Below are 27,109 nucleotides of genomic sequence, written 5' to 3' on the forward strand. Positions count from 1 at the left end.
CTCGTCAAAGTGCCTATTAGGATGAAGGTGATGTGTCACAGATAATCATGTCTTGTCCTTGATTTATCATTTCTAGATTCAAGGTCATGTTACACCGAAACTTGAGGATTATAAAAAAAAGGGGGGGGGGGGAAATCACATGTCTTGTGTTAATGTACTGTGAAACAGATATTTTCGCAACATGAAATTTTCGCAAATTGGAGCCAACACCCTTTTTTGCAGCATGAAATTTTTGCAAGTTGCCACTGGCCTTCAATGCATATTGTGTAGACAAGAATTTTTGCATGCATTTCTGGTTTTGCAGTTACTCTAGAGGATTGTGATGTGCATAAATTAATCAAATCTTCAGTTTTCAGTCTTCTTTTTTTAACACTTCAAAGTCAAGACTCAGATTGCAAATGCTAATGGAGCAGAATGAAGTGTGACATAAGTATGTGATGCTTGCCATTGTGTTGAATGAAATAAGAAGAATGCAATGAAATGATGGAATGAAGGGGACATTAGCCAAACATTTTGCAACATTTTTGACACAATCCTGTACTGCATTCTTCCTCCTACAGTTGCAGCAATTCCCGTATCCGGCCTACACCATGGACCGCTTCATCAGAACCATCGAGGCCATGATGCCCCTCCTACTCTTTCTCAGCTTCATATACTCCGCTGGCTCCATCACACGGGTGAGAGAAATTTATATGTATGAGAAGTTGAGTCCACCTTTTCTTCAAATAAAATAAGGTCATAGAACAGAATGATGATGTCTCGTAATTGGAGTATGTAGTGGTGATGGCACAGAAAATTCTTGTGATGATGATGATGATTGTAATGTTGGTGGTGTGGTGAAGGAGATAATTCAGATGATTAGCAAAAAAACCCCAAAAACCATAAGTGTATTCGTGTGGAGCCGAGAAGTATTTTGCCACATTTAGACATCAAAGGAATATAACTTTGTCACTTAGAGTTTTTGCCATCTTTTTTACTTTTTTTTTTTTTTTTGCAATCCAGGAGATCACCCTGGAGAAGGAGTGTCGTTTGAAGGAGAGCATGCGCATGATGGGTCTGGCTAACTGGATGCACTGGCTGGCTTGGTTCACCAAGTACTTCATCTACCTCCTCATCCCGATGATTCTCATCCTCGTCATTCTGCAGGTGGGTTGCCACGATAACCAGACAAAACTAAGCACTGGCATGACTACTCATCCACGTACAATGTAGAAATCACTGCAGTGCGCTGTGCCTGTACATTTGAATTTTTTATGTGACATGAAGACAGATGTGGGAGGCAGGTTTGGTATTCTCGATTTGGATTTTTAGTATAGATATGTGATTTCCCCCTTTTTTTTCTGAATATGTGGAGATGGTTACCCTTACAGCTGAGTCTTACTGTCATAAATATGCATACATGCAAATTAGATATATTCATAAATTAATTTGAGGTATTAACCCACATGGAGGATAAGCTTCTGGAGGGAAGGAAATCACACACATAGTGCTTGAGAAATAAAACTGGTTTTTCAGTTCCTCCTGACTGTCCTGTCCAATGATGATGCAGCAGTATTATTGCTCACGTTTTGCAGAAATGATGCTTGTGGTGTTGATTACCACCATGCATCTTTTCCTTGAGGTCACAACACGTACCGCCAATGATTGTTTTTCCTTCATCTTGCCTTGACATCGGTAGGTTGGAAGGGTCTTTCCCAACACGAACACCGGTGTGCTGTTCATCTACCTCCTCCTGTGGATGATCGCGACCATCTCGTGGAGTTTCCTCGTCTCCTGCTTCTTCTCCCGCGCCCGTCTGGGTCTCATCTTTGGCATGGTGCTTTGGTTCATCAGCTACTTGCCCATGTTCTTCCTCGACTATGACACCTCCTCCAGGTGAGCACGCTCTAACTTCCATCAGCAAAAACCTAGTATACAAAGGTCACCTGCCATCAATCGGTGTGTTTCCACAGAGAATCTGATAGACCCGGAATTTTGTAAACCCGGAATTAAATACTGCCCTAACGCAGACGCAGCTTGTTTTCTCTGAAAGCGTATGTATAATCAGTTAGTATCCGATTCTACGCCTGTATGCAGTTGTGACCAGTGTTTGGACAGTTGGCTTAGGGCATTGTGGGTAAAAACTGTCTGATGTACGTACGATCATGTCACTGGTGATTGACTTTAGATAATACTCTCTGGTCATACCGCCACCTCACATCAGCTGTATCTGCAATGATTATTGAATCTGGCATGTTTCCACAGTGCTGAAACAGAGAACCAAGCCGGAAAGAACTACCTCAAGAGACAGTTACGATATTTATAATCAGATATTTTGTGGCTATCGGATTCTGAAAAATCTGATACTGGTGCGTTTCCACGGGCTCTTCTATTGGATAGATACCGATAAACCCAGAATTTGGGGTTCTGTAGAAACACGCTGACTGATATTCCTTCATTTTATTACCTCAGTGGTGATTGCATTATACAGTAGCTACATAATTATCTGAATGCTGTATCTTTGTTTCAGAGTCACAATACAGTGGAGGCCGGTATATCTCAATATGAAGAGGTCGGATATGACGAAACCCTCTTATATCAAAATGATTTTTCAGGTTGCAATCTACGTCTTTTTATTCCTGTACCCTGATATTTAGAGAATCCTGATATAACATAATTGTTGTAGTGTTGTGGTCCTTGTTAATATTAAATGAGGCTCTCCTGTATTATTTTGCCTTCAGAGCAGAGTTGGTAAAGACCACATCTTCACTAGAGGAAGTCTTAAAAGAAACCTGTACTGACATTTTTTAAATGTCTGATAATTATAATCTACTTGTTTTGATGCCTACACCTGGAAAGAGAGGATTCTAAAACCCAGGATAAGCCTGTAATGATTTTTTGAAAAAAAATGAAAACGAGCAAGCCAAGGAACGATCCACACAATTTGGCATACGTCACAGGTGCCAACCTCCGACTTTAGCAAAACGAACTAGAAAGGTTCTACACATGTCAATTTACTGATGAAATCTCACACGAAGTACTGCAAAAACTGTTATTTAGTAAAATTGCAATATGAGCTGAAATAAACATGTTAAACAATATTTATTAATTTTTTAAAGGAATCTCTTCAAAAGCTTTTTATTTAGATCAAATTTGTGGGGAATATTCCAGATATGCAAAATGAAATTGGCATCATTGTCCGAACGTGCTGCCCATAGAAAACCGTGTGTAAGTAACGTTGCACTAACTATGCATTGATGATGAGCGATAATGGTTCGACATCACAGTTCAAACTACTATATCTAACGAAGATGAGGACTAAGTGATTCTTAAAATCTAAATCCAAATAATAGTCAACGGCAATCACGGTTTACGCCTAATTAGAAGAAAACGGCACTCAGTACATATAGAATATCTAGACTCTAGACTAGAACTAGGACTAGGACTAGTGAGCAGTCAAGGACCGAGAAGATTCTACTCGCCGCTCCGTCGACAGCTGTACGTGCACAGCGTTCAATAGGCACAGCGTAAACGTTTAGCATGCAATACATACCCGTGCTGCCAGAACTTGAAGAAAGTCCAGACGAAAGTCCAGACTCCAAGGTCTAGCGTTGCAGCTAGAGGCCCTTGTGCTGCAGGCCCTGTTGTTTCTGTGCTGAATTTTGCAGGTAAGGTATCTGCTTTATGGATTTTCAATGTTTTTGTGGTCGAGATAAATCTCATGGTGGTCGCATTAACACCAAGGACTAACTTATCTAGTTTTAGTAGGACCCATACCTCGGAAGAGTAGCCCGACCACGTAGATACAAACAGTGCCACCGTTTCGCGATCCAAGCGCTGGTGTAGGCATAGTGCTAGAGTACTTCCGTATCCATGTAGATATCTCAAAATTCACCCGACCAAATTGCACCAAAATCACAAGAAGTATTTTATAACTCATGTCCACTTCCTCACGCTAATTGGAACCAAATCGCAAGTTGAGAAGCCTAAGTGAAGTCGTCGACTTTCCTGTCGCTAAAAACAATCTGCTCTGTACGACTAAACAAGAGTGATCGCGGCGTAGTAGCCCTACTTGCCTGCGCACGCACAGACGGAAGTTAGCCATCTAATATCATGACACAAATCTTTCAAGTAATCGGGAGCAAAAAATCAATTTATAAATTATTTGAGCTAAGTTGAATGAAAAATAAAGTTCGTAAATCACACAAATCGCTAAAATCATGACATTTTTTAATTTAGTTCCCGCGTAAATTCCCCGTTCGCACAGAACTAGTCGGCTAACTTCAGTTCTAGATTGTGCATATCGCTTTTACCAAGATCTCTCGCGAAGAGTGATTTTTTGTTTAGTGACAACTTGAAATTCGGCGTCAATATTGATACTTCTCGATTACCGATTTCGTACAAATATAATACGGTATTTTGAAATATGCTTAGAAGTATATCCTGTAATTTTGGTGCGATTTGGTGCAGCGAAATTTGAGACAGCTGCATGGATAGGACAGTACACAAGTGCCGCCTGCTAGCTAAATTGGGCCTAAGCGTCGTCTGCTACTCGGCACGATTTAACGCACGTGTATGCGAGGGCTTGTAATCAGTGAAACATTTGGCACCTGTGACATCACGACATCCGGGCTCGTCAGCTCATTAGCATAATTCTCGCCCAAAAATTTCCATTTTCAACATGAAATTACGGGCTAAATCGTAATGAAATTTTGATTCTGTTTTCACCGCTGGGTCTTTTAGAATTAAAAGAACAACATATAAAAAGATAAAAAACCGGTACAATGCCCTTTTAAGGGCCATATATCCCTTTGGAAACATCACAAAATTTTGCATGTTTGGAAGAAAAAAAAATGGGGTGGTCCAAATGAATTCACTGGAGATCTGTAGTATTTATTTCCCCTACATCATAAAGAAGTTTCAAGTTGTATTATTGTGACGAAAGGTCTGAATTATCTACCTCTATGATATACCAGCTTATGAGAGGAATCTTATTTTCAGGGTTGTAGAAAGGGCGACACACAAACTTTTAATAATCAAACAGACTTATTTACAAGTGGCCTTACATTTCATCACCTTATGCTTTTAAAAGAAAACAACTACTGTCATGTATAGGTTTTGTATGAGAATATCAGTGATGAAGGTGCATGTGAAGGGGAGATCAAACATGCAACAAAATGCCAACAAATTAAAACATGATTATGACTGTAAACCATCTAGTTTATATGTTCTGTAGACAAATATTTTGAAAATTGACATATGATTTTTCCAGTGGTTGAGAGATGTATGTTTTAATTGCATTATGAGGATTAGCACTTTAAAAAAAAAGATAGACAGTGATTGATATCTCTTGTTTTGAGTTTGTTTGTTTGTTTTTTCATGTGTGCAGCACCACCAAGACAGCGGTGTGCCTGCTTTCCAACACGTGCATGGGCCAGGGCGTGGCAGTCCTGGGCCGCTTCGAGGTCAAAGGTGAAGGGATCACGTTTGCCACTCTCACGGAGAGCCCCACAGAGGGCAGCACATTCAGCATGGCGACCGTCTACGGCATGCTCGTCCTGGATACGGTCGTCTATCTCCTCCTCACATGGTGAGTTACGAGCTGGGATTCTTTTTGCACCTCAAGCCCAGCTTACAATGCCTTTAAAGGTCCTGTTTACCTTTGGGAGCAGTGATTCAAAGAATAGTCAAGATATCACTTTTGATGCATATGTGTAGGTCAGTTGTATCACCAAACATCCTACCACATAAAATTTTTGCAATAAAGCCTAAGGAGATATCACAATTTTTCTCAATAAACCATAGACGGTTTAGTCTGGAAACATTTTGTTATAGCTATTGTTTACATTTTGTATATTTAACAGTACATTGATTATACTGATTCAAATTTTCACATCGGTTGTTTTTTTTTAAACTATTTTGATGTAATAATGCTGGGTTTTTGTTTCATCTGTAAATGGTAAATTATGCCTTTAACTGAAGTATCTTGATTTAAGGTTTATATCTTGCTGTCTGTAAGTGTATACTTTAGGTCAAACTACAAAGTGTCAATGCAGATTGTGTACAATGAAGGCATTCATAGATAGATGTCAATGAAATAAAAATCTAATTTTCATTTCAAATATCACATTTTTGTCCCCGCCGAACGAGTTCGAGCAGGGGACTATGAAACGGGCTCCGTACGTGTGTGTGTCCGTGTGTCCGTCCGTCCGTCCGTCCGTGTGTCCGTCCGTCCGTCCGTGTGTCCGTGTGTGCGTCCGTGTGTGATCAAAATCTTCAATTTGCTACTTCTCTGTCATTTATGAGCCAATTTTGATTCTGTTTACTTTATATGATAGCACTACATGGGAGCTTTGAAACTTCTACACAGAATTTCAGTCGTGACCTTTGACCTTGACCTTTGACCTATATTGTACATTTTGCTACAAAATGCTACTCCTTCGCCATTTCTAACCCGATTTCGATTCCGTTTGCTTTATGTGATGGCACTAGGTGAGGGCTTCAAAACTTTTACACAGAATTTTGACCTTTGACTTCTTTGACCTTTGACCTTGATTTTTGACCTGTATTGTACATTTTGCTACAAAATGCTACTCCTTCGCCATTTCTAACCCGATTTCGATTCCGTTTGCTTTATGTGATGGCACTAGGTGAGGGCTTCAAAACTTCTACACAGAATTTTGACCTTTGACTTCTTTGACCTTTGACCTTGATTTTTGACCTATATTGTACATTTTGCTACGAAATGCTACTCCTTCGCCATTTTTAACCCGATTTCGATTCCGTTTGCTATATATGATGGCACTAGTTGAGGGCTTCAAAACTTCTACACAGAATTTTGACCTTTGACTTCTTTGACCTTTGACCTTGATTTTTGACCTATATTGTGCATTTTGCTACAGAATGCTACTCCTTCGCCATTTCTAACCCGATTTCGATTCCGTTTGCTTTATGTGATAGCACTAGGTGAGGGCTTCAAAACTTCTACACAGAATTTTGACCTTTGTCTTCTTTGACCTTTGACCTTGATTTTTGACCTATATTGTACATTGGCTACAAAATGCTACTCCTTCGCCATTTCTAACCCAATTTCGATTCCATTTGCTTTATGTGATGGCACTAGATGAGGGCTTCAAAACTTCTACACAGAATTTTGACCTTTGACTTCTTTGACCTTTGACCTTGATTTTTTACCTATATTGCACATTTTGTTACAAAATGCTACTTCCGGCGGGGACATATGTTACGCACCGCGTAATTTCTACTTTTCCTTGTTGTTTTTGATACAATTACAAAAATATCAAACAAAGTGAATATAACAATGTATAAAAATACTTGTCAAAATCATTGTATTGTTGGAAAAGAGACACCCATGTAAAAGACAAGCTCATAGAGATGTGGGCCACTCAATAATTAAACGTACACATAAAAAGAAAAAGAAAAGTGAAGTGCACACACAGGCACACAGACTCTTCGGAACAAACAAGGCACAGACAGGACACACAACAAGAGACAATGTGACGATTTGTATGAGGTCATGATGTATCAATCTCTCTCATTATTCCTCTTGTGGTTTCTGTCAGGTACATTGAGGCGGTTTTCCCCGGCACCTACGGCATCCCCAGGCCATTCTACTTCCCCTTCCAGCTCTCCTACTGGTGTGGCCACACCTCCGCCTCTGTCAGCGCCGACCCGGATGAGGAGAGGAATGTTGGTGTAAGTATGAAGACCTGCTCCGATTTGACAGCTGATGAAGACTACGTTGTCTCGAAGGAGATCATCTATTACTTTATCTGATGACTTAATCATAAAAACGCCCTTTGACATCACATGTTTTCTTCTCTAACAGACCTTGATATCGGAGGAATTCCTGTAAGGCATGTACCTCATGATGGAAAGCCAAAATGAAACCGAGAAAAACAAACAAACATCCCTTTCACCTCTTTCTCCATACTCCTTTGCCATCACAGGAAGCTGGGCAGGCCAACCCGGCGCACTCAGACCACGAGAACGAACCCACCAATCTGGAAGCCGGTATAACGATTTCCAATCTCACAAAGATATATAAGGTAAGATGGCGCTTTTCCATATAACTCTCACTTTCTGCCGTAGTCTTCTCAGTTACCGCCAACAACAGTCCAATTTTGTAACAAAAAAAAAATTGAATGTTGTGCATACCTTCCAAACGAACGCTTGTTGTGTTCACCCACAAACTTTCCTGAGCCCTGTACTTGACCAATACAGCGATGTCCAAAATTCACCATGGAAAGTGCTTTCCCCAACATATATTAAAGTATTCATAGCTGTCTTTTTATGTATTCACTTTCTTTTTATCAAACTATTCTCTACAATCCCTCTCCTCAATGCTTTGCAAAGTGGATAACTACTACTATCACGATTACTACTACTACTACTACTACTACTACTACAACTTTAACTACTAGTACTACTACTTTTACCACTCTATATTTCTACACATGTATGTGAATGTCACTTATGCAACTTTCCATATGTCACACACAGAGTGCAGTGGGCAGCAAACTAGCTGTGGACAACCTCTCCGTCTCCATGTTCAAGGGTCAAATCACGGCCCTCCTTGGCCACAACGGCGCCGGCAAGACCACCACCATGTCCATCCTGACCGGTCTCTTCCCGCCGACGTCTGGCAAGGCCGTGGTCAATGGCCACAGCATACTGAACGACATGGACGGCGTCCGCCAGAGCCTGGGGCTGTGTCCGCAGCACAACGTCCTCTTTGACCGCCTCACTGTCAGGGAGCATCTCAAATTTTTCATCCGACTCAAAGTGAGTCTATGGTCCCCATATCTACAGATACAGATAAAGATGTTCTCTCTTAATCTTTCTTACAACAACAACAACAACAACAAATGATGATAATGATTGGCATCCAGGTTAAAGTATAAAATAAACAAGCAAGTCATTATAGGTTGGGCAAATGTGTTCAGACAAATCCAAATTTGTCAAAAGGTTTTCCAGCTTGATTCATTACATCTTCCAATTCTTTTAAATTTGCAAGTTTTTGTTTCAGCTATGCCGTCTGGATAAATGTCATTGTATTTTCCTCTCTCTGGCTAAAATAAACAAAAGGAAAAAAAAACCAAGATGATCAAATATCAGACAAATTATTTAACTTTTTTATAATAAGTGATGAAGTGAAAGTTGAAAATTCTTGAAGAAATTTTGTAACGCCCAACTTTTTCCCCTTTTAGAAAAAGTGAGACAGTTGTATTTTATATTGCTATGCACACCTCTCGTGTTTGCTTTCTGACCAACAGCAATTCTATGCATGTGCTACTTTGCCTCACCGTATATTTCTTCTGTCTCCCTTTTTTTCCTATCACAGAATGTAGAAGTTGCTTCATTTAGCAAAATTCAGTCATTAAAGTCTTAGGACTTTGCATGTCAAAGTTTGCTATGTACTGTATATGCCATATATTTTGCGCGTCTTTTTTTTTGCGAATCGGGACTTCCTGACAATTTCACGAGTGGTTAAATTCGCAATCGTGGAGCTGAACGGAGGTATTGTATATGTGTGCGCCACATTCATATTGGTATCGGAGTCATTATTTTCGCGTGTCTTTAATTTCGCGAACAGTATCTGACTCGCAAAATGCGCTAAATAAAAACCTCGCGAAATATTCAGCATGTACAGTAGCAGAGCACAGATGTAATGTTTCATGTGGAACTCTGCTAGATTTGTACTTTGTGTGCTCTGGGAAGCTTGAGTTGGTGATTGTTAATATTTTCATGCAACTATGTATGCTTGTTGCCAAGTGTTTGACATTGCTGTGTATACCATATGATCTTCCAGGGAAAGTTTGGGCGTGAGGCTGATGAGGAAATCGAGCAAATGTTGAAAGATCTGCAGCTGGAGGATAAAGCTAAGACCATGTCAACCAAGCTGTCTGGAGGAATGAAACGCAAATTGAGGTAGGATATATCGAAACAAACTAGATTGGTATTCTGCCTACAGTTTGGAAGTACAGTGTAGCATGTCAACTCTTCCAACAACAACCCAACAAAACATTATCTTATCTTTACCATATCCTGAAGTTAGATCCACGTCTACAACATGTTGATCATCCACAACGGCACAACATGCATGCTACAGTGCTAGTACTCGAGAAATACACCTGTACTAACTTGCACACTGAAGTACAGTGCACTTTTCCTTCATCCAACCTAGTGAGGACCAGATGTCCAAGAATATCGTACCCAAATAAAGTATATTTTCATCTATAACATTCCTTAAATTACTGGAGATAAAATCCTGCTTATAGCTAATGCACAAGATCTACATACTACTTCTCGAATTTCAGATTAAATGATGTTAGTAAATAATTCTTTTCTTTATGCTATGGTCACATACAATTATACAAGTGATTTTGTTTTTGTTTGTTTGTTTTCAATATGACTTTGCTACATTTCACTTTTCCAAATGTGAGTTACTTTTGAATGACGGACTTCGCATCTCATAATTAATACGTCATTTGTCACATGATAAATCAAAATGTTTCATGCAGCTGTGCAGTGGCCCTGATTGGTGGCTCGGAGATTGTCATCCTGGACGAGCCGACCTCGGGGATGGATCCGTACGCCCGGCGAGCCACTTGGGATCTCCTGCTGAAATACAAGGCTGGCCGCACCATGGTCCTTACCACCCACTTCATGTGAGTCTTTGCTTGTCGCTTCTCCCTTTGGAAAAAAAAAGCACCTGATAGCCATCTTATTAATCATAAAGATTGCCCATGACTTTCTCTTTTAGACCACAGGGCCACTTCCAACATGCCAGCAGGCTAATAACTTCAATTGGTAGAATGTATTCTCCCGCTGTTATGGAACCATGTTAACTTAATTAAAGGCATTATTTACCATTTGCAGATGAAAACAAAAACCCAGCTTAAGTGCTTCAAGATAATTCTAAAATGTGAGTTAGGGATAGAAACAACCGATGTACAAATGTATCAGTATAATCAATGTTAAGTATTATTCAATATACAAAATGTGAACAATAGTTATAATAAGATTGGTTCTAGAATAGACCGTTTGCAGTTATGGTTTAGTGAGAAAAGTAGTGATATCTCCTTATATTTTAGGCTTTATTGCAAAACTTTTGTATGGTCGGATGCTTTATGATACAACTGACCCACACATATGCATCAAATGTGATAACTCAAAGATTTTTTAAATCACTGCTCCCAATGGTAGACAGTATCTTTAAAATAATAGCTCGAGAGTTATGTGAAAGGAGCTTTTTCTCAATATTACTCCAGCTGATATGGCAAAAAGACAGATAGCTTTTCAGTCACATACTGAGTTTATTTCCCCTTCAGTGCCTGCTACAGTAAGGTTTTGGGTATGCTCAGTGAACGCATCTTCCAAAAATACTCCTTGTTATTCAGGGATGAAGCTGATCTCCTTGGGGACCGCATCGCCATCATGGCCGACGGACAGCTACGGGCAAGTGGCAGCTCCCTTTTCCTCAAAAACAGGTAGCCTTTTCTAATTCTTTTGCTTTGATTTGTAGAGGAAAAGAAAAGGAATGATCAAACATTTTTCAAAATGTTGTTAGCTATGTTGATTAAATTTAACAGCATATCTGTCAATTGATTGTGACCTTTAACATATTATTCACAATGTTTGAATGTGATTGACTTTTCTAACTCATTGCAATATCCCATAAACTCAAGATTTTGTCTTCGATATCCAAAACTCTGTACTCTTTAATCATAGGTGAAATTTCCTTTTTGATTGGTTTGGCTATATTTACCGTGTTATATGCTTGACTCCGTAAACGGTTTAATTTGCTCTTGTCTTTACTTATGAATTTGTCATATTTTCCATGTCTCATGTGTTGGTATTGTATTATTACGTACTAGTAATAGCACTGAGGTGTGCGTGATGTATTCCAGTTGGCACAGATGAAATCCTATGTGTATTTTTCTGCTTTATTGAATAACAATTCACATACTGACAGACTTCCACAATTTGATCTATTTAAATGGAAATAAGGAGAGAGTATTTGCGCTAGATCCTATCATGCGTATTGTATAGATACTTGTACGTGGGTGGTGCCTGAATTATGCTTTGCACCTCGTTGTGTTCGATTCCTCTTGATTTCCTTGACGATCAGAATATTTGTACATTATGCGTATACATGTACACATGTACGTAGGATATGTACATGTATATGTATGTAAGTACATTGTAGTACGTATGATATTTGAATTTTGATTCATGTGCATTTTTGTATTAACCTCATTTTATTATATCCATATGCCTTTTCACTAGCTTATATACCTTATACTTGTGATTGTTGTTGCTTTGTATTGTAATTTTGTATTGTTGTAGCTGTGGAAAATTAATGGAGTGAAATGAAATCAAAATGAAATATAAATCTTTCCAGGTTTGGCGTTGGCTACCACCTGACCCTCGTCCAGAACGACAAAGTGGACATGGCAGGCATCGACCATCTGATCAAGGCGAAGATCCCTTATGCATCGTTGGAGAGCAGGGTGGGGTCAGAGATTGACTACATCCTCCCCAGGGATAGCACTACTGTCTTCAAGGAACTCTTTCACAAGCTTGAAAGTGAGGATGATTCAATCTCTCATTCTGCATTTCTTATTCTTTTGAATTTAGAAGTCTTTAGACACCAGCATTTTAAGGCAATTAATATGCTTAAAGATATTGTTTGTAAGTGTGTTGAAGCTTGGTGACTTTTTAGCAAGTTTCTGAAATACACAAATTATGGTAGTTTTTCTCTAAAAATGAAAAGAGTGAAATCAAACAATGGCTTGGACATATTGTGTGTTATTTCCCTTGTGCAACATAACAGAATATGTCATATATGACTCTCGTGTATTTATTTAAAGCCTGATAGCTTGCTATAGACTTGTGGTCCCCAGCATGACTATGTAATGTGTTTGATGTGACAAACGTGGCTACCATGATAGTTTGAAAGTTAGAATGCATGGTTTATGAAGGACAGAACTGACTTGCTGAGCACATCAATATTAATCTCTTAATATCTAGCCGTGATAATTCTGCGCTTCAAGTACCCGTAAGTCCCACTGATGTATTTAGAGTTCCTGGGCACTTTGCAATTCATTCCTTACTAATCATTCATTCTTCAGGTGACAGAGGGCCTCTTGGCATCGACAGCTTCGGCGTTTCTGTGACAACCATGGAGGAGGTGTTCATGAAGGTCGGTGAGATGGTGGAGAACGAGGACGGGATCGCCAACCGTCCCTCCAGCCCCCTCGCTCCCCCAGTGGCTAACGGACACGACAACAAAGACCATGTCGTGTACACTAGTGGTCAACCGGGGGTCAGAGAGCCTGGCGTGAAAGTCAGCGTGTTTGGTGTGAACAACAATGAACAAGGTAATTACATTGTGCTCTCCTGATCAACCTGCTTTCCAGATCAATCTTATCCTGTAAATTCAATTCAGTTCAGTTCAATTCATTTCATTTATTCATCTCATTTTCTAATAAACAATACAACAGTATTGAATTTTATAATACAGTACCAAAAAAAAGATAATCATGCAGTCATTAACATATATCTGTGAAAGTGAAAAAAGAGAAGTTGAATAAAGCCAAAAAGCCTTGTAAAGTTAGTTCCCTTCTATATGTGTATGCACAAAATAATTTATTCAAGTACAAAGTGTAGATATGGACGGAAAACAAACAAAAAAATTCCTTTTTCTGCTCTATGAACACAAGGCATGATGGATATATTTGACAATTACCAAAAAAAGAAAAAGAATCAGTGAACAGATTTTTAGATAATCTGATAAGATTCATTGAACTCGATCTCCTGTATTCTGCAGTCAATTTCGTTTGAGCTCTTGACAAGCCCATGTATAATTTTCCCCACTGTCAAATGTTTTGTGTGCTATTGATACATATTGAAATACTGTAAAACATGATATATTCGCAGCATGAAATTTTCGCGAATTGGAGCCGACAGCCTTTTTCGTAGCATGAAATTTTTGCCAATTGCCACTGGCGTTCAATGCATATAGTGTAGACGAGAAATTTTGCGTGCATTTTAATTTCGTGAATCTTGGTGCTCACGAAATTCGCGAAATTAAAATGCACGCGAATATTCCTCGTTTTACAGTAACCAATCATGAATGCGTATCAAGTTAGGTTACATCAAATTAAGCTGAGTCAGGTGGTATATCCAATCCCACCACATCCCTTACAAAAACTGACTACAAATGTATGTCTGATTATCACATGATTGCAAACATTTTTCTTTCTATGATATAAATGTTGAACCTGCTTTGATTGTAGTATTTTATGGCTTTGAGCTGTAAGAGTTTTGTTTGTATTTTTCTCCTAAGAAGTTACAAAACATTCTGCTTCTCTAATGGATCTCTCTCACTTCCTGTACCACCCCCTACCCCCAGCTCTAGTCTCTGGCTTTGGCCTGAAGCTTTACCAGTTCAAGGCCATTTTCATCAAGCGGTTTCTCTGCGCCCTCCGAGACAAGAAGTCCGTCATCACTCAGTTCCTGCTGCCCATCGTCTTCGTCATCCTCGGCCTGGTCCTCATGGTGACGTCGGACCCGCAGGAGGACGACAAGCCCCGCCTACTCAATCTCCAGAACATCACGGAGTACAACTCGCCTTACCCGACGGTGGTCCACTTTGCAGATCTGCGGTCTGGCGGAGCAAACGACTTCTTTCAGGTGGGAGGTTATGACCGACTGCGACTTTACATCCACTGAAAGATTTTTGATATTCCTTCAAGTTTGTTTGATTGCTGACTACACACTGCAGTAAATGAAACACTATTATGGATATCAGATTTGTAGGGTTATGTTTCAAACATCAGATGTCCTGCAGTATTTTGTGTCAAAAATTTGTTTGTACATTTTACCAGCTATCGTTTAATGAGTTTTGATTGGATTAAATCTCTTTCTTCTAAAGAGTCTTTTCTGTGTTTGTAAATAATGAAGTAACTCTGTCAGTAAGTAAGTAACCACAGTCACAATCTTGGGTTTGTTTGTTTTTTTTAATCTCTCTAGTACTTGGTGCCACACCTGGAGTCTCTCGGCATTTCGCCCACCAATGCGACGACCACCGTCGAAAACCTGCAGGCGGAGAACAGCGGGAACCTGATCCGTGGAGTTGCGCGCACCAATGACGGACAGTGCTGCAACTACAACAACCTCATCTTGAATGAGTACTGCGCCGACTTGGTGAGCTGATTTTCCCCACCCATCACACAGTCATTGAGAATGCATTTGTCAGCAAGTTATTGTGTTTTCTAGTCTTCTTGTATAAATATCACCAATGCGCTTAGAAACACCCGTACAAAACCTCATATAAATGCAATTATTATTATTGTAATTGTTGTTATAGTTATTATTGTTATAATTATTCATATTATCATTAGTAGTAGTAGTGGTATTGTTATTATTATTATTATTATTATTATTATTATTATATGATATTAATGGATATAATGCAATGTGAGTAAATATGATATGATATGATATGGACGGATATGAAGATATTTGGAATGAACATATCATGATATATTAGAGGTGTATGATGATATCATTTTTTTTTTTGCCTTAATCACCCTTATGCAACACAGTTGTTCTTGTAGAGATGAACATTCAGATATTCATCCTATTCAGATCTTCCTTTTATTTGTGGTGAACTATATATTAAGATTGCCTCACACACAATATTGATACTGTGAAAGCTGTTTTTGTACGTACATATATTTTCGCGAATGAGGGGGTCACAGACATTTTCCTGTGATGTTGTTTTCGCAAACTGACTTCAAGGCTTATCGTAAGTGCACTTATACCCTAGCATGTGGCAATATTTCCATGTATTGTCAAATTTACGACCCAACAGTGATTTGTGAAATGGCGAATATTAAACCCTTCCAAAAATAACTGGACAGCTGTTACAGTATCAAAATTTGGACAATGAGTATCTCATCCAGAAAGAAAGTGAGAAACACATGTTTGAGTGCGAAAAATTGTATGTATATAAAGGAAGATTTGTTGCTGGCATATTTTTCATTATTTCTTGGTGATTCTTTGTTCATGGCACAGTAAGTAACATGGGTATCACTGTTTCAATTCTCTGCTTTCTGTTTTGTCAATATATCTATAGTGGTCATAAAACTGCTGTATCTTAATTCCCTATGTTCATAATGTCGCCTTGAGTTAACCCTAACTTACTTGGGGGGGGGCCATAATGGCCCCCCCCCCCCCCCCCCACGACGAATTCCGCGACTATTCCGGCGCGCAAAATTTTTGAACGCGACGCTCACTGACTTTTTACTTTCAAGTCTCGCGCAACTTTTGAGACCAAATTTGTCGCGCCCGGGCATACCGTTCCGAAGCCATGCCCCTTCAAAAAATTTTCGTCAACCCCAAAATTGCTCAAAAACATGATTTTGTGTACAAAGTCAATACAAATTGTGTTTTTTCAATTAGTTCATATAAAGATTCATATTTTTAATTCTAACAGCTGAAATCAATTTATTATAGTATAATTATGCTTCAAAAAATGTGTATGACAAATTCTGATGAAAAAAACAACAAAAACAAATGTTCGAAAAAACAGAGAAATACATAAAAGATTGATAAAACAATAAAAAACATAAGAAATTAATTTAGATACTGAATTTTTTTTACGCACAAATGTTCGAAATGTCACTAGGAATATTTACTCCAAAAATCAGCATTCCATAAGCTTTTATAAGCCAATTACAGACGAAAATGAGTTTTTTTGCATATATTTGCATAATTAATTAATTTAAAATAGAAAATGCAAATTTTTTGAAAATTTAACTTAAAAGTCTTGTAGATTACATCCGGCTTTATGTTCATGCAAAATTTTGCGGCGATCGCGCAATCAACGGTCGAGATCTGAAGGGAAGGCCATAATGGCCCCCCCCCCCAGGAATTCAAGCTCGCTAAAGAGCCCAGGTAAGTTAGGGTTAAGTGTCATTACACATTTCTTTATGTTCTAGGCTGATGTCTCAAAAGGGGTTGATTGACGTATTTCATTTTTATCTTCTTTTTCTGTATTCACCTTCTGCCAGTTGTACAATGGCGGTGAAGGCTCAGACAGTTGTTCGGATGTCCCGACCTTCAGCTACGCCAACTGCCCATCATGTTTGACAAACTATGAGTGAGTATGCACCGGTTTTCCATCTTTATTACTCGACGACAACAAGTTCTTCCTGTGGCCATAATGTGATACTCCATCCCTGAGAGTATGTAATACATGTCTGTGGCTGTGTTGCTTGTTGTGATGGCGACTTACGATGATCGAACTTGCCACAACACTGAGTAGTCGGCTTTGGATTATTCAGTTGTTTGCCACGAGTACTGCAGTTACTGTCAATAGCTCTCAATAAAAGTTGTGTGTGCAACATGGCTCAAACGGATGGCCTACGGGTCGCCGGAGACATATGTAAAATGATTGAGGTGTGAAAATGACTTATACTTGCTTTACATATTGCATCATGCCATACAAATGTTCATCTCAAACTGAGGGCTAGAGCTATGATACCATTTATATTTGTTGTGACATTCAAGTTGAAATTCATTGTTCATTGATTAATTTGACTTCATTTCCAGAGACATATCGTCGCTGGGGTGACAAGACCCTGTATCTCAAATTCTGATGAAAATCTCTGTTTTGGATTAATTGTTAGATAATCAGTTCAATGATGTCCTGTGAGAATCCTAGCTGTCTTGCCCCCCAAAATAAAGCCACCAAACTGGGCGTGCCAAAGGAAAGGCAACCCATTCAGTATAGCGCTTTGGCTGCTGTGTTTTTATGTTCCCCTGAATCAGTGTTTTGAGCATTGAAGGTCTTATTTACCTTTGGGAGCAGTGATTTAAAAAAAATTCAAGATATCACATTTGATGCATATGTGTAGGTCAGTTGTAATGCACAACATCCTATCATATAAAGTTTTCCCTTTAAAACCTAAAATATAAGGAAATATCGCTATTTTTCTCAGTAAACCATTTAACTATTGACAGATTAGTCTGGAAACATTTTTATTATAACTATTGTTCACATTTTGTACATTCAACCTTACTTAACATCGATTATACTGGTTCAAATTTTCACATTGGTTGTTTCTCCTCACAACTCTCTTCAAATTCATGATACGTTCTACAGCATCTCCAGTGACACCTGTCCCATTGGAGCCAACAGCAGCATCCTCCTCTTACCGGACACCTACTTCGCGGATTACATCCTCGACATCTCCGACAGCTTCGAGTTCTTCGAGCAGAATGTGGCGGGATTTACTCTCACCGAAGAGGGTGGCATGCCGCAGCTTCGTGTGTGGTACAGCAATCAGGTCAGTGTGCCCTCCAATCTCGCTGCCATGGAAACACGAGTGGGGTAGATGCAAGTGTAGGATTATATAGGGCAGCTTGCTGACTTTTGTGTCAATTTTCTGTGGAAAATAAACAGATAGATAGATAAATAGATAGATAGATATTTGTAGATAGATAGATAGATAGATAGATAGATAGATAGATAGATAGATAGATAGATAGAAATTCAGAAAGTTTAAGATAGAATGACAATAAAATGGATGATAGATAGATAGGTAAGATGGATTGATAGATAGGTGGAAGGTAGTGAAATAGACCCAAGAAAATACAGATTAGTTGAATAGATTAGGGGATAGAAAAGGCAAAAGAAGTGCAAAGGTTTATTTGTTGATACCACATGCATTGCAACCTTGGATTCCATTGTGCATGGCTAACAGAAAAGTTTGCATTCATCTTTATCAAGGTTGAAAAGGAAACACAGAAGACTTAAGACTGCACTATACCTACATGATTTAATGTATGTTGTGAATATGAGCATGAACTGTATCATGTCCTTCGACATAATTAAGAAGAACTGAATCAATTGATTCAACCACCAACTGTCAATTAAGTATTTCCTTTGAATGTCTGTACACTGAAGAGTGATGAGTTGGTAGGAAATAGACTACCATAAAAAAAAAGGAATATTTCATTGTGTAGAAATGTTTGCATGTCTCATGTTATTTGATACTGGTGTGAAAATATCTTGTTCGCTACATCTCATACACAGGAGTGTACAGGAGTGACTGTTAGCAAATTGAAAATATGCAAATATATTTCCTTGCCGAGTATGAAGACGAAGAGGGTGTTGCAAGAAAGTTGAGTTGCAATTAATTGCAACTTTCTTGCAACACCCCTTAAGTCTTGCAAAATGTTCACAGTAATACTTGAATTTAGATAATTCTCCATTTCAAGGTGTTATTAGATTAACATGGTGAGAGAAAGATTTCACCACTGCTGTTTACTGAAGCAAAGTCAGCCATAATCCATCATGAGATGTACCCAGTGTTCACTCTATGACACCTCATCTCCGTGACTGCAGGGATTGCACTTTTCGGCCGAAGCTTTGAATGCCGCCTCCAATGTGCTGCTGAAGTACTTCACCAACAGCAGCTTTGCCATCGAGACCACCAATTATCCGCTGCCGAGGAATGCACAGAGCCAGGTATGGGTGGAGATTTGATTTTAGAATAATTTTAATTGGGGTTGGTAGAGTGGTGCTATGATTCCCATTTTTTTTTTCTCCAATTTTCTTTAACTGCATGATCTGTGACAATGAAGAGGCCATATGTTTCCTCCTTATCTTATTTCCATTCCCTAAAAAATATTTTCTTCTTATTGTTTTTGTGTTATTTTTGGATGGGAACCCAGCATTTTTGCAAAAGTTGTTCACTGCCCCTGTATGTGATGTATTAAATGTTATCAAAGGCACACAACTGATAACATTGCCATTCATCACTGATACTATACACACAGCAGAGGTGAAGCATACTGCCAATAATCACAGAAACATAGATATACTGTATGAATATCATAGGAAATATTGAATGGATTAATAAGACATGCTCTCATTATGACTCCCACGTCCCTGATATTCTTTTGTCCTTTAACATGAAGTACACGTAAGAGATAGAAAAGCCAACTAGATAATGTCATGTATCACTAATGTATAGTTATTGATATGTATATTGTGCTTTTGTGTATCACACCTTTTCAAGTTAATGTTTATATCGGCATAGCTTTCCTTTCTACCTTTCCAGTGGCAATGACCAGATGGAGTGATGCTGTAGGAAAGTTGTTTCTGTGACTTGCATAGTCACAAAACACTGTCTATACTTATTCTAACTGGCTCTAGGGCACATCCCTGGGCAATTACCCCTGACCCTGTAAACCTAATCCTAATCCTGAACCTAATATTTACACTAACCCAAACTCTAACCCTAACCATAACCCTAACCCTAAATTTTTACTCTAACCTTATCACTGACCAGGAATGTAGCCAGGGGGTAATTCTCCTTGGGGGGTAATTGCCCTGATACGATTCTAATCAACATGAATTGTTGAATGGTTATAAGTAAGATTTTATCGCTTCACCTTTTGTTTTGTGTTGGAATCCATCATTGTAGGAAGCCAATGCTGCAGGCGCTTTTGAGTCTTTCCGCTTTGCTCTCCTGGTTCTCTTCGGCATGGCCTTCCTCACCGCCAGCTTTATTCACTTCATCGTCAGCGAGAAGCAGAACAAGGTAGGTTCTCCCGTCGACTGCCATTTCTTGCTCTCTCCAGCGGACCGCTGTGTTTAGCTCTTGTCTGTGGTCAATTCATCCTATATAAAGTGCTGTATCTCTTGCGAGTAAGGGCATGTTTATGCTAAGCACAGTAACAGCAACGGTCATGTCTTTTGCTATGGTACACCAAAGGAATCATATCAGGTTCTGTTATAGGAAAACAGTAATTTGGTACAAAATCACCCAAAATTTAATTCTTATGTAAAAAATCAAGAGCAACAAAATCAACCAGTTGAAGATTAATTTTGTAACAAAATTATAAGTGGGGAAGTGATATTCTAACAGAACTAGACATGGTTCCTTTTGGTGCACCATAGCAAAAAAAAAACAGACCGTTGCTGTTACTGTGCTCGGTGTAAACAGGCCTTAAATCTCTCAAATTTCGTCAGTGAGTGTTGCTTTGTTAAAGACGACCATGGCCGGACAGCCAGAGAACTTGGTTTGTTCCCTCTTCAAGATTATTATGCTTCCAGTAATGTTGTTGAGAGCATGTATTTGAAGAATAATGGGCAGAATCTTTCCTGCGATACAATGTCAGCGATGATCGACCTTTGTATCATGTGTTTTCATTCATGTAATGTTTTGTGATGGAAAACTTTGCATTTCCAGACGTATAATATCTATTGAGTTCTAGGCATGTTCAAGTTGCTCTCCTAATTTACAATACTATATCTTGGAAGAGTGAATGGCTTGTCAGTGTGAGGGCAAGGTGCCGAAGCAGTATTGTGATATGTCATGGTAACTTTAGTAGTCAAGGAGTTATTAATTACACTGCTATTCGTTTTGGCCCTCAATTGCAATAAATCAAAGAACTAGATAATTGGTATAAAATATAACATGATGGACAGCTCTGTTTGGAGTATGATTGGCCTCACACATATACCTCTTTCGTACAAGAGCTTCATGAACAACGCACGTTTATCTCTTGCCTTAGATGGAAGTGTAAAAATGAGTACACTTTGCAGAATTCTTCAATGAGCATTGTAGCTTAATCTAGAGCTGTGAAAGCATTTACATGAGGCTGATGATACAGTCATCCCATCATATGGATGTACTGTATGCTTTGAAAACCCCGTGAACGTACATGTAGCAACAGCATGTAACATATGAACAGTGAAATGAATGCATGATTGATATGCAAGGAAGTCAGTTCAATATTCAAAAACCTTTTTTCATCAGCACACCCGAAATGATATTAACAGCCCCGCTCTGTACCCTTGTTTCAATACACACATCCAGGCCAAACACATCCAGTTTGTGAGCGGCTTGGACACGGTCACCTACTGGCTCTCCAACTACTGCTGGGACGTCGTTAACTTCCTCGTCATCTGGGTGATCGTCATCGTGCTCATCGCCGCCTTCCAGGTCGAGTCCTACACCTGCCAGAACTTCGGCAGTGTTGTCCTGCTGCTGGTGAGTGGGGCTTTGTCTCACCTCTGTCCTTACCATACCGTGCAGCCAAGACTTAAAGGCGCATAGACCCAGTGGTTGCGGGGGCGCTGTTGGATGATACTGCCGATCACTGTTAGCATTGATACGAAGATTGCTGAGGTTGAGCTGTCATCAAGAGTACAGTGCGTAGGTGATGTTGCTAGGTGACATTGCCTGAATTTGTTGTCTTCTGCGCGTCATGCAGTCTGTAGTGATGCCAGGGTGCGCGCTTCTTAGTATGACATCACTTCAGTATGCTAAAGCTGTCATCATCAGCGGAATCATGAACCAAATTGTGATCGGACCACTGACTACAGTGGATCGGACTTCTTTGGACTTTGGACTTTGGACTTTGGACTAAAGAGGAGTCAATAGCGTAGCGTTCAGTAGCGTAGGAAACTTGTGCCGCGTGCACCTGTGTATGCATTCGACTAAACCACCAGGTCTATGTGCCTATAAGTTATGCAACAGAAAAGCAGGAGCATAGCTGCCAACTATTAGTAAAATTCAGTAATCATCAGTAATTTCAGCAGGTATAACTACTGTCTAATTGTTACTGTTGAAATTCTGTATGTTAGTATTTTATTTTTAATAATCGTAATGGTAATTATATTTCAAAACAGATTTTCATCAAATAAACTTTCAATTTTCCATAGAATTCTATGCTCTTTTTAACATTTCATAAAGTGGTTTCTAAATATCTTGCAAAACAGTAAAAGCTGAATCCTCACCTCAACCAATACTATACCATCCTTTTAAGCTAGTCATTTACTTGCTAATGGGAACACAATTGTGTGGCTACAGCAAATTCGCATTGCAGCCACTGCCATCCGAGCTTAGAAGGTGTCCATGCTTATGTCAACTTGTAAGTGCTGCACATTCCATGCATGACTTGTCACTACCGCTACTACTGTGGAGGTTGCCATGGTTACTTGATCTTTTGTGATGTGCAAATTCTCTCTTCTCCCAAATGCAGTTCTTGTTTGGACTGGCGGCGATATCGTTCGTCTACCTCTTCTCGCTCTTCTTCAACTCGCCGGTCATCGCCTACGCCCTCATGTCGTTCCTCCTCTCGCTCGTTGGCATGGTAACGTCGTGACCTCGAGTCACCTCTCTGACATTAAACAATTGGCATCGATATCTCTCTCATTTTGATGTGTGTCTTTCATGCACTTTCGATGTGATGGATACGCATGCATTGTACTCCTCTCATCCAAACACAAGCAAAGTTCATGCACATACAACGTATTAGCTCAAACATTTGATTTAATTTTATTGCATTTATTTCCCCATCTGAATTCAAACAAACCTTCATTTGATATGCATGGATAATACATAAACTAAATACAAACATATTTTGGCTGCCATGAAATAAGACAAAATAAGTTTATTTCATCTTAATAGGAAGGATGAGTGTAAGAATCTACTAGTTTTCCCTGCAGTGTGCCATACTAATGATGTATAAACTAATCTATAATTAAAACAACAACAACAGGCTGGTGGTATTCAAATTTGTTGTACAAGGCTAATTCTGTACAATGAGTGTGTCACATTTTGGCATTTTGCAAAATGGGGATATTGGGTACAGTTTGGAGCAATTCTATGATTTTCCCCGGCCTTGCATTACACTGTCCATTATATGTAGCTAAGAGGGAATCTTCTATGTATGTCATTGTTGGATAATTTGTCAGCCCAACCTCATTTCTGTCCACATTGACATGGATTAATTGATATTCAAACTTTCAATTATCATACGGTTGTTGCCATAGTGTCTCTTGAAAGGGCTGCTAGCTTTGTCCAAATCTAAAAGAATTATCTTAAGTGAAAATCTAAAATTACAAATTAATGCTATTTAAAAAAAAAGAAGAAGAAAGGATTGAACACCAATGAATAATATTTTTGAGGATGGCACGAAAAGTATGGCGAGGAACCTCCCTCTGCTATTGTTCCTACAAGTCATATCTCAATGTTATCCATTTTCCATGAAATGTGTCATAGTGGATCAATTTGCAACTACGCATCAGAAGCTGAATTTAACAGTAAAGTATAGCCAGTGATTCAGATATTTTACAAAGTTGCCATTGCGGATTTATTCAAAATGACTCCAAGCTTTCTTTTATTCACTCTTACACCCTACCACACAGGGGTCTGTGATAGCTGTCGCAGAGAATTTCTAAGATTTCATTTATTTGCTCTTCCACCCTACCATAGGACTCTCTGATAACTGTCTTCAATGAATTTCTAAGCTTTCTTTTATTTGCTCTTCCACCCTACCACAGGACTCTCTGATAACTGTCTTCAATGAATTTCTAAGCTTTCATTTATTTGCTCTTCCACCCTACCATAGGACTCTCTGATAACTGTCTTCAATGAATTTCTAAGCTTTCTTTTATTTGCTCTTCCACCCTACCATAGGGCTCTCTGATAGCTGTCTTCATCCTAGATATCTTGGAGCACACGAAGGAGGCGGACATCACAGACTACGTCTTCAACCTCCTTCCGACTCACTGCCTGGCCAGGGCTCTCATGGCGATCTTTCAGAACGACTTCGTCAGGACGCAGTGCATGGAGTCGGAGCTGTGAGTATATCCACAGAAGAGATACACAAGCAGGGAATTGCTGGTATACATGTAGATACATAATATTATAATTCTTGCATACCATCATTGTTACTTGCAAAGTGCCGTATATTAAAATATGGTATGGGAATCGTTGGTACGTTAAAAGGAGAATTATTTCAGAGAATACCTCCATATGAATGATGCAGAATTTATGATAATCTTGTATCGTTGTGTTTTTTCTTTTTTTTTAGTGAGACAATCAATGAAAGTTTAAAGTCATGCAGTCAAACAAAATTATACCATTTTGACATTACATATTACTGTTGAGTTCTCATCTGAAGAAAGAAGCATGTTGAATAACCCAAAGTGTCTCAATTCAAAAATTTTAAATGGATTGTCAAATTTTAGCATTTGCTTGGTGTTACACTAACCTGCCTGCATTTGCAGGCAGATTAATATGTTTGGGAAAGTTTTCCTTGAAGAAGGCATCAGCACCGGTAAGTGTGGCATTTTTGCAGCCAAGTATGAGAAGTCAAAAGAGCAGAGATGGTAGGGGTAGAGATATCTTTGCATAGAGACATATGTCACTCTGATTTGAAAGCAAAAGGTCATATTTGCATGGTCTGTGAAACAGAAGTAGTCACATAATACCCTGAAATTCATATTTAGGTAATTATATAATGCAGAAACAAATAAAATTCAATACAGTCCTACTCACAGTGCAACAGTCACAAAAGAAACTGAATTGCTATCTCATATTAAAGTGTTGGATACTTAAAGTATAGATAGAGAAACCAAAAGAATGTTCTAGACATATTTATTCTTTGCCAAACAAGAATTTAGAGATCTGTATTCTAATTGTACTCATCTTACGCCAATTCTTATAGACACGTGGAATGTGATTCAGGGCATAAAAGTTTGTTTCGATGTTTGTATGTTTTTTTTTTCTTTTTATTGCGATGGAGAGACCATGATGCATGAGTATTGATCCTTCATTATTAATTTTTCATCTCTCGTAAAGCGCCACCCTGCAGTGTAAGTATGCCAATGTGAGCTTCGTCAATAACAACCTCGAGTGCCCTGAGCCCGGCATTGGGATGTTTTGCACCTACCTGGGTGTGGAGGCCGTGGTCTACCTCCTACTGACCATCATCTTTGAGGTAAGGAAATCGTCACTTGATGTGGCAAGCCTTGCATGTAACATTCTCTGTGGTCCTGTGGTAAAGAGTTTGGCGTTAGATCATAGAGTCAGGGGTTCTTTTACCACTCTTGGTCCACACAGCACTGATATGTTTGGGCAAAGATATTTGTACAACCTGCATTTTCCCCTCTCTATTAAAGGACAAGTTCACCTTCATAGACATGTGGGTTGAGTGAATGCAGCAATATTAGTAGAACACATCAGTGAGAGTTTGAGCAAAATCGAACAATCCGTTAAAAAATTATGAATTTTTTAAGTTTCTGCTCAGTCACGGCTGGATGAAAAGACTACTATAGCTTGTGATGTCACATGAGTACAACGATATAAAGAAAGAATAAAGAAAATTCAACATATTTCCATTTTTCTCGCATAACAAAAGAACACTGGACTTCTCTCTTTCAGAAGGCAGGGGGGAATAATATTACCCTTAACATACGTCAGTAGCAAGTGGAAGAACCGTGCACTTTATTCAAAAAGTAAAGTTTTGTGAAATTCTCTTTTTATTTTCCTTATATAGTTGTACGCATGTGACATCATACACTGTAGTAGTCTTCTCTTCCAGCAGTGACTGCGCAGATACTTAAAATATTCGTAACTTTTGAACGGATTGTCCAATTTTCCTCAAACTTTCACTGATGTGTTCTACTAATATTGCTGCATTCTCTCAATCCTTATGTATATGAAGGTGGACTTGTCCTTTAAAGAACAATATTGTAGAGTCAGCAGAATCTTAGCTCATCCAGTGACTCCCATGAACATCTGAGTTGCCCATACAGTGTCTGTCATAGCCCCATTGGGCATTTAAATATGTGCAGCCTAAAGTTAGGTAAGAAATTTACTTTGAACAGTGCATTTGTGTAAAGTACCATATGAATATATTACTATGTATTGATAAGTGACAATATGATATTTGTGTGGGGTTTTTTTTACTAGAAATGATTTGCAATGTTATATTAGTGTTGTTCTTCCTACTAAGCTATATTCAATGAAGTTGCACAACTAATGTAACTCAATATAATTTGGTTATACCTGCACAAAGCCAGTAGGTCTGGATTTAAAATATACTACTAACATACACTGTATGATTTCAGTTAGATAAATCTGAACCCATGAATGCATAACTTAAATGGTGGAAGTGAAATCTTACAGCTTTTAGACTGAAGTTTATTTAAGTCATATGATAATTTCTTTCTTTCTTCCAGCTCTTCTTTGGCTTTTCCTGCTGTGTCTCCAGTCACTTCAGGGACTCT

The 27,109-nt window shown here is 38.9% G+C and overlaps 1 protein-coding gene across 1 annotated transcript in view; it reads left to right on the forward strand.

Annotated features, from left to right (window-relative positions):
* The window catches only part of LOC139711821 (phospholipid-transporting ATPase ABCA3-like), a gene marked incomplete at its 3' end in the record, with an annotated part of 45,847 nt that extends 20,029 nt beyond the window's left edge, over nucleotides 1-25,818 (forward strand). The window contains exons 9-30 of the mRNA XM_071623671.1: nucleotides 561-677; nucleotides 1,003-1,146; nucleotides 1,679-1,875; nucleotides 5,369-5,569; nucleotides 7,563-7,695; nucleotides 7,950-8,048; nucleotides 8,503-8,784; nucleotides 9,812-9,930; nucleotides 10,524-10,670; nucleotides 11,403-11,492; nucleotides 12,407-12,591; nucleotides 13,137-13,385; nucleotides 14,420-14,700; nucleotides 15,040-15,213; nucleotides 17,085-17,173; nucleotides 18,179-18,362; nucleotides 19,424-19,546; nucleotides 20,508-20,624; nucleotides 21,906-22,079; nucleotides 23,074-23,184; nucleotides 24,513-24,676; nucleotides 25,680-25,818. Of these exons, the coding sequence (XP_071479772.1) occupies nucleotides 561-677; nucleotides 1,003-1,146; nucleotides 1,679-1,875; nucleotides 5,369-5,569; nucleotides 7,563-7,695; nucleotides 7,950-8,048; nucleotides 8,503-8,784; nucleotides 9,812-9,930; nucleotides 10,524-10,670; nucleotides 11,403-11,492; nucleotides 12,407-12,591; nucleotides 13,137-13,385; nucleotides 14,420-14,700; nucleotides 15,040-15,213; nucleotides 17,085-17,173; nucleotides 18,179-18,362; nucleotides 19,424-19,546; nucleotides 20,508-20,624; nucleotides 21,906-22,079; nucleotides 23,074-23,184; nucleotides 24,513-24,676; nucleotides 25,680-25,818 (3,519 nt within the window). The remainder of the gene's footprint in view (nucleotides 1-560; nucleotides 678-1,002; nucleotides 1,147-1,678; nucleotides 1,876-5,368; nucleotides 5,570-7,562; nucleotides 7,696-7,949; nucleotides 8,049-8,502; nucleotides 8,785-9,811; nucleotides 9,931-10,523; nucleotides 10,671-11,402; nucleotides 11,493-12,406; nucleotides 12,592-13,136; nucleotides 13,386-14,419; nucleotides 14,701-15,039; nucleotides 15,214-17,084; nucleotides 17,174-18,178; nucleotides 18,363-19,423; nucleotides 19,547-20,507; nucleotides 20,625-21,905; nucleotides 22,080-23,073; nucleotides 23,185-24,512; nucleotides 24,677-25,679) is intronic.
* Nucleotides 25,819-27,109: the final 1,291 nt, after the last annotated feature.

The sequence above is a fragment of the Diadema antillarum genome, unplaced genomic scaffold, assembly GCF_040938485.1.
Source record: "Diadema antillarum isolate AM-2024a unplaced genomic scaffold, OU_Dant_1.0 seq00001707_RagTag, whole genome shotgun sequence".
NCBI classification, from domain to species: domain Eukaryota; kingdom Metazoa; phylum Echinodermata; class Echinoidea; order Diadematoida; family Diadematidae; genus Diadema; species Diadema antillarum.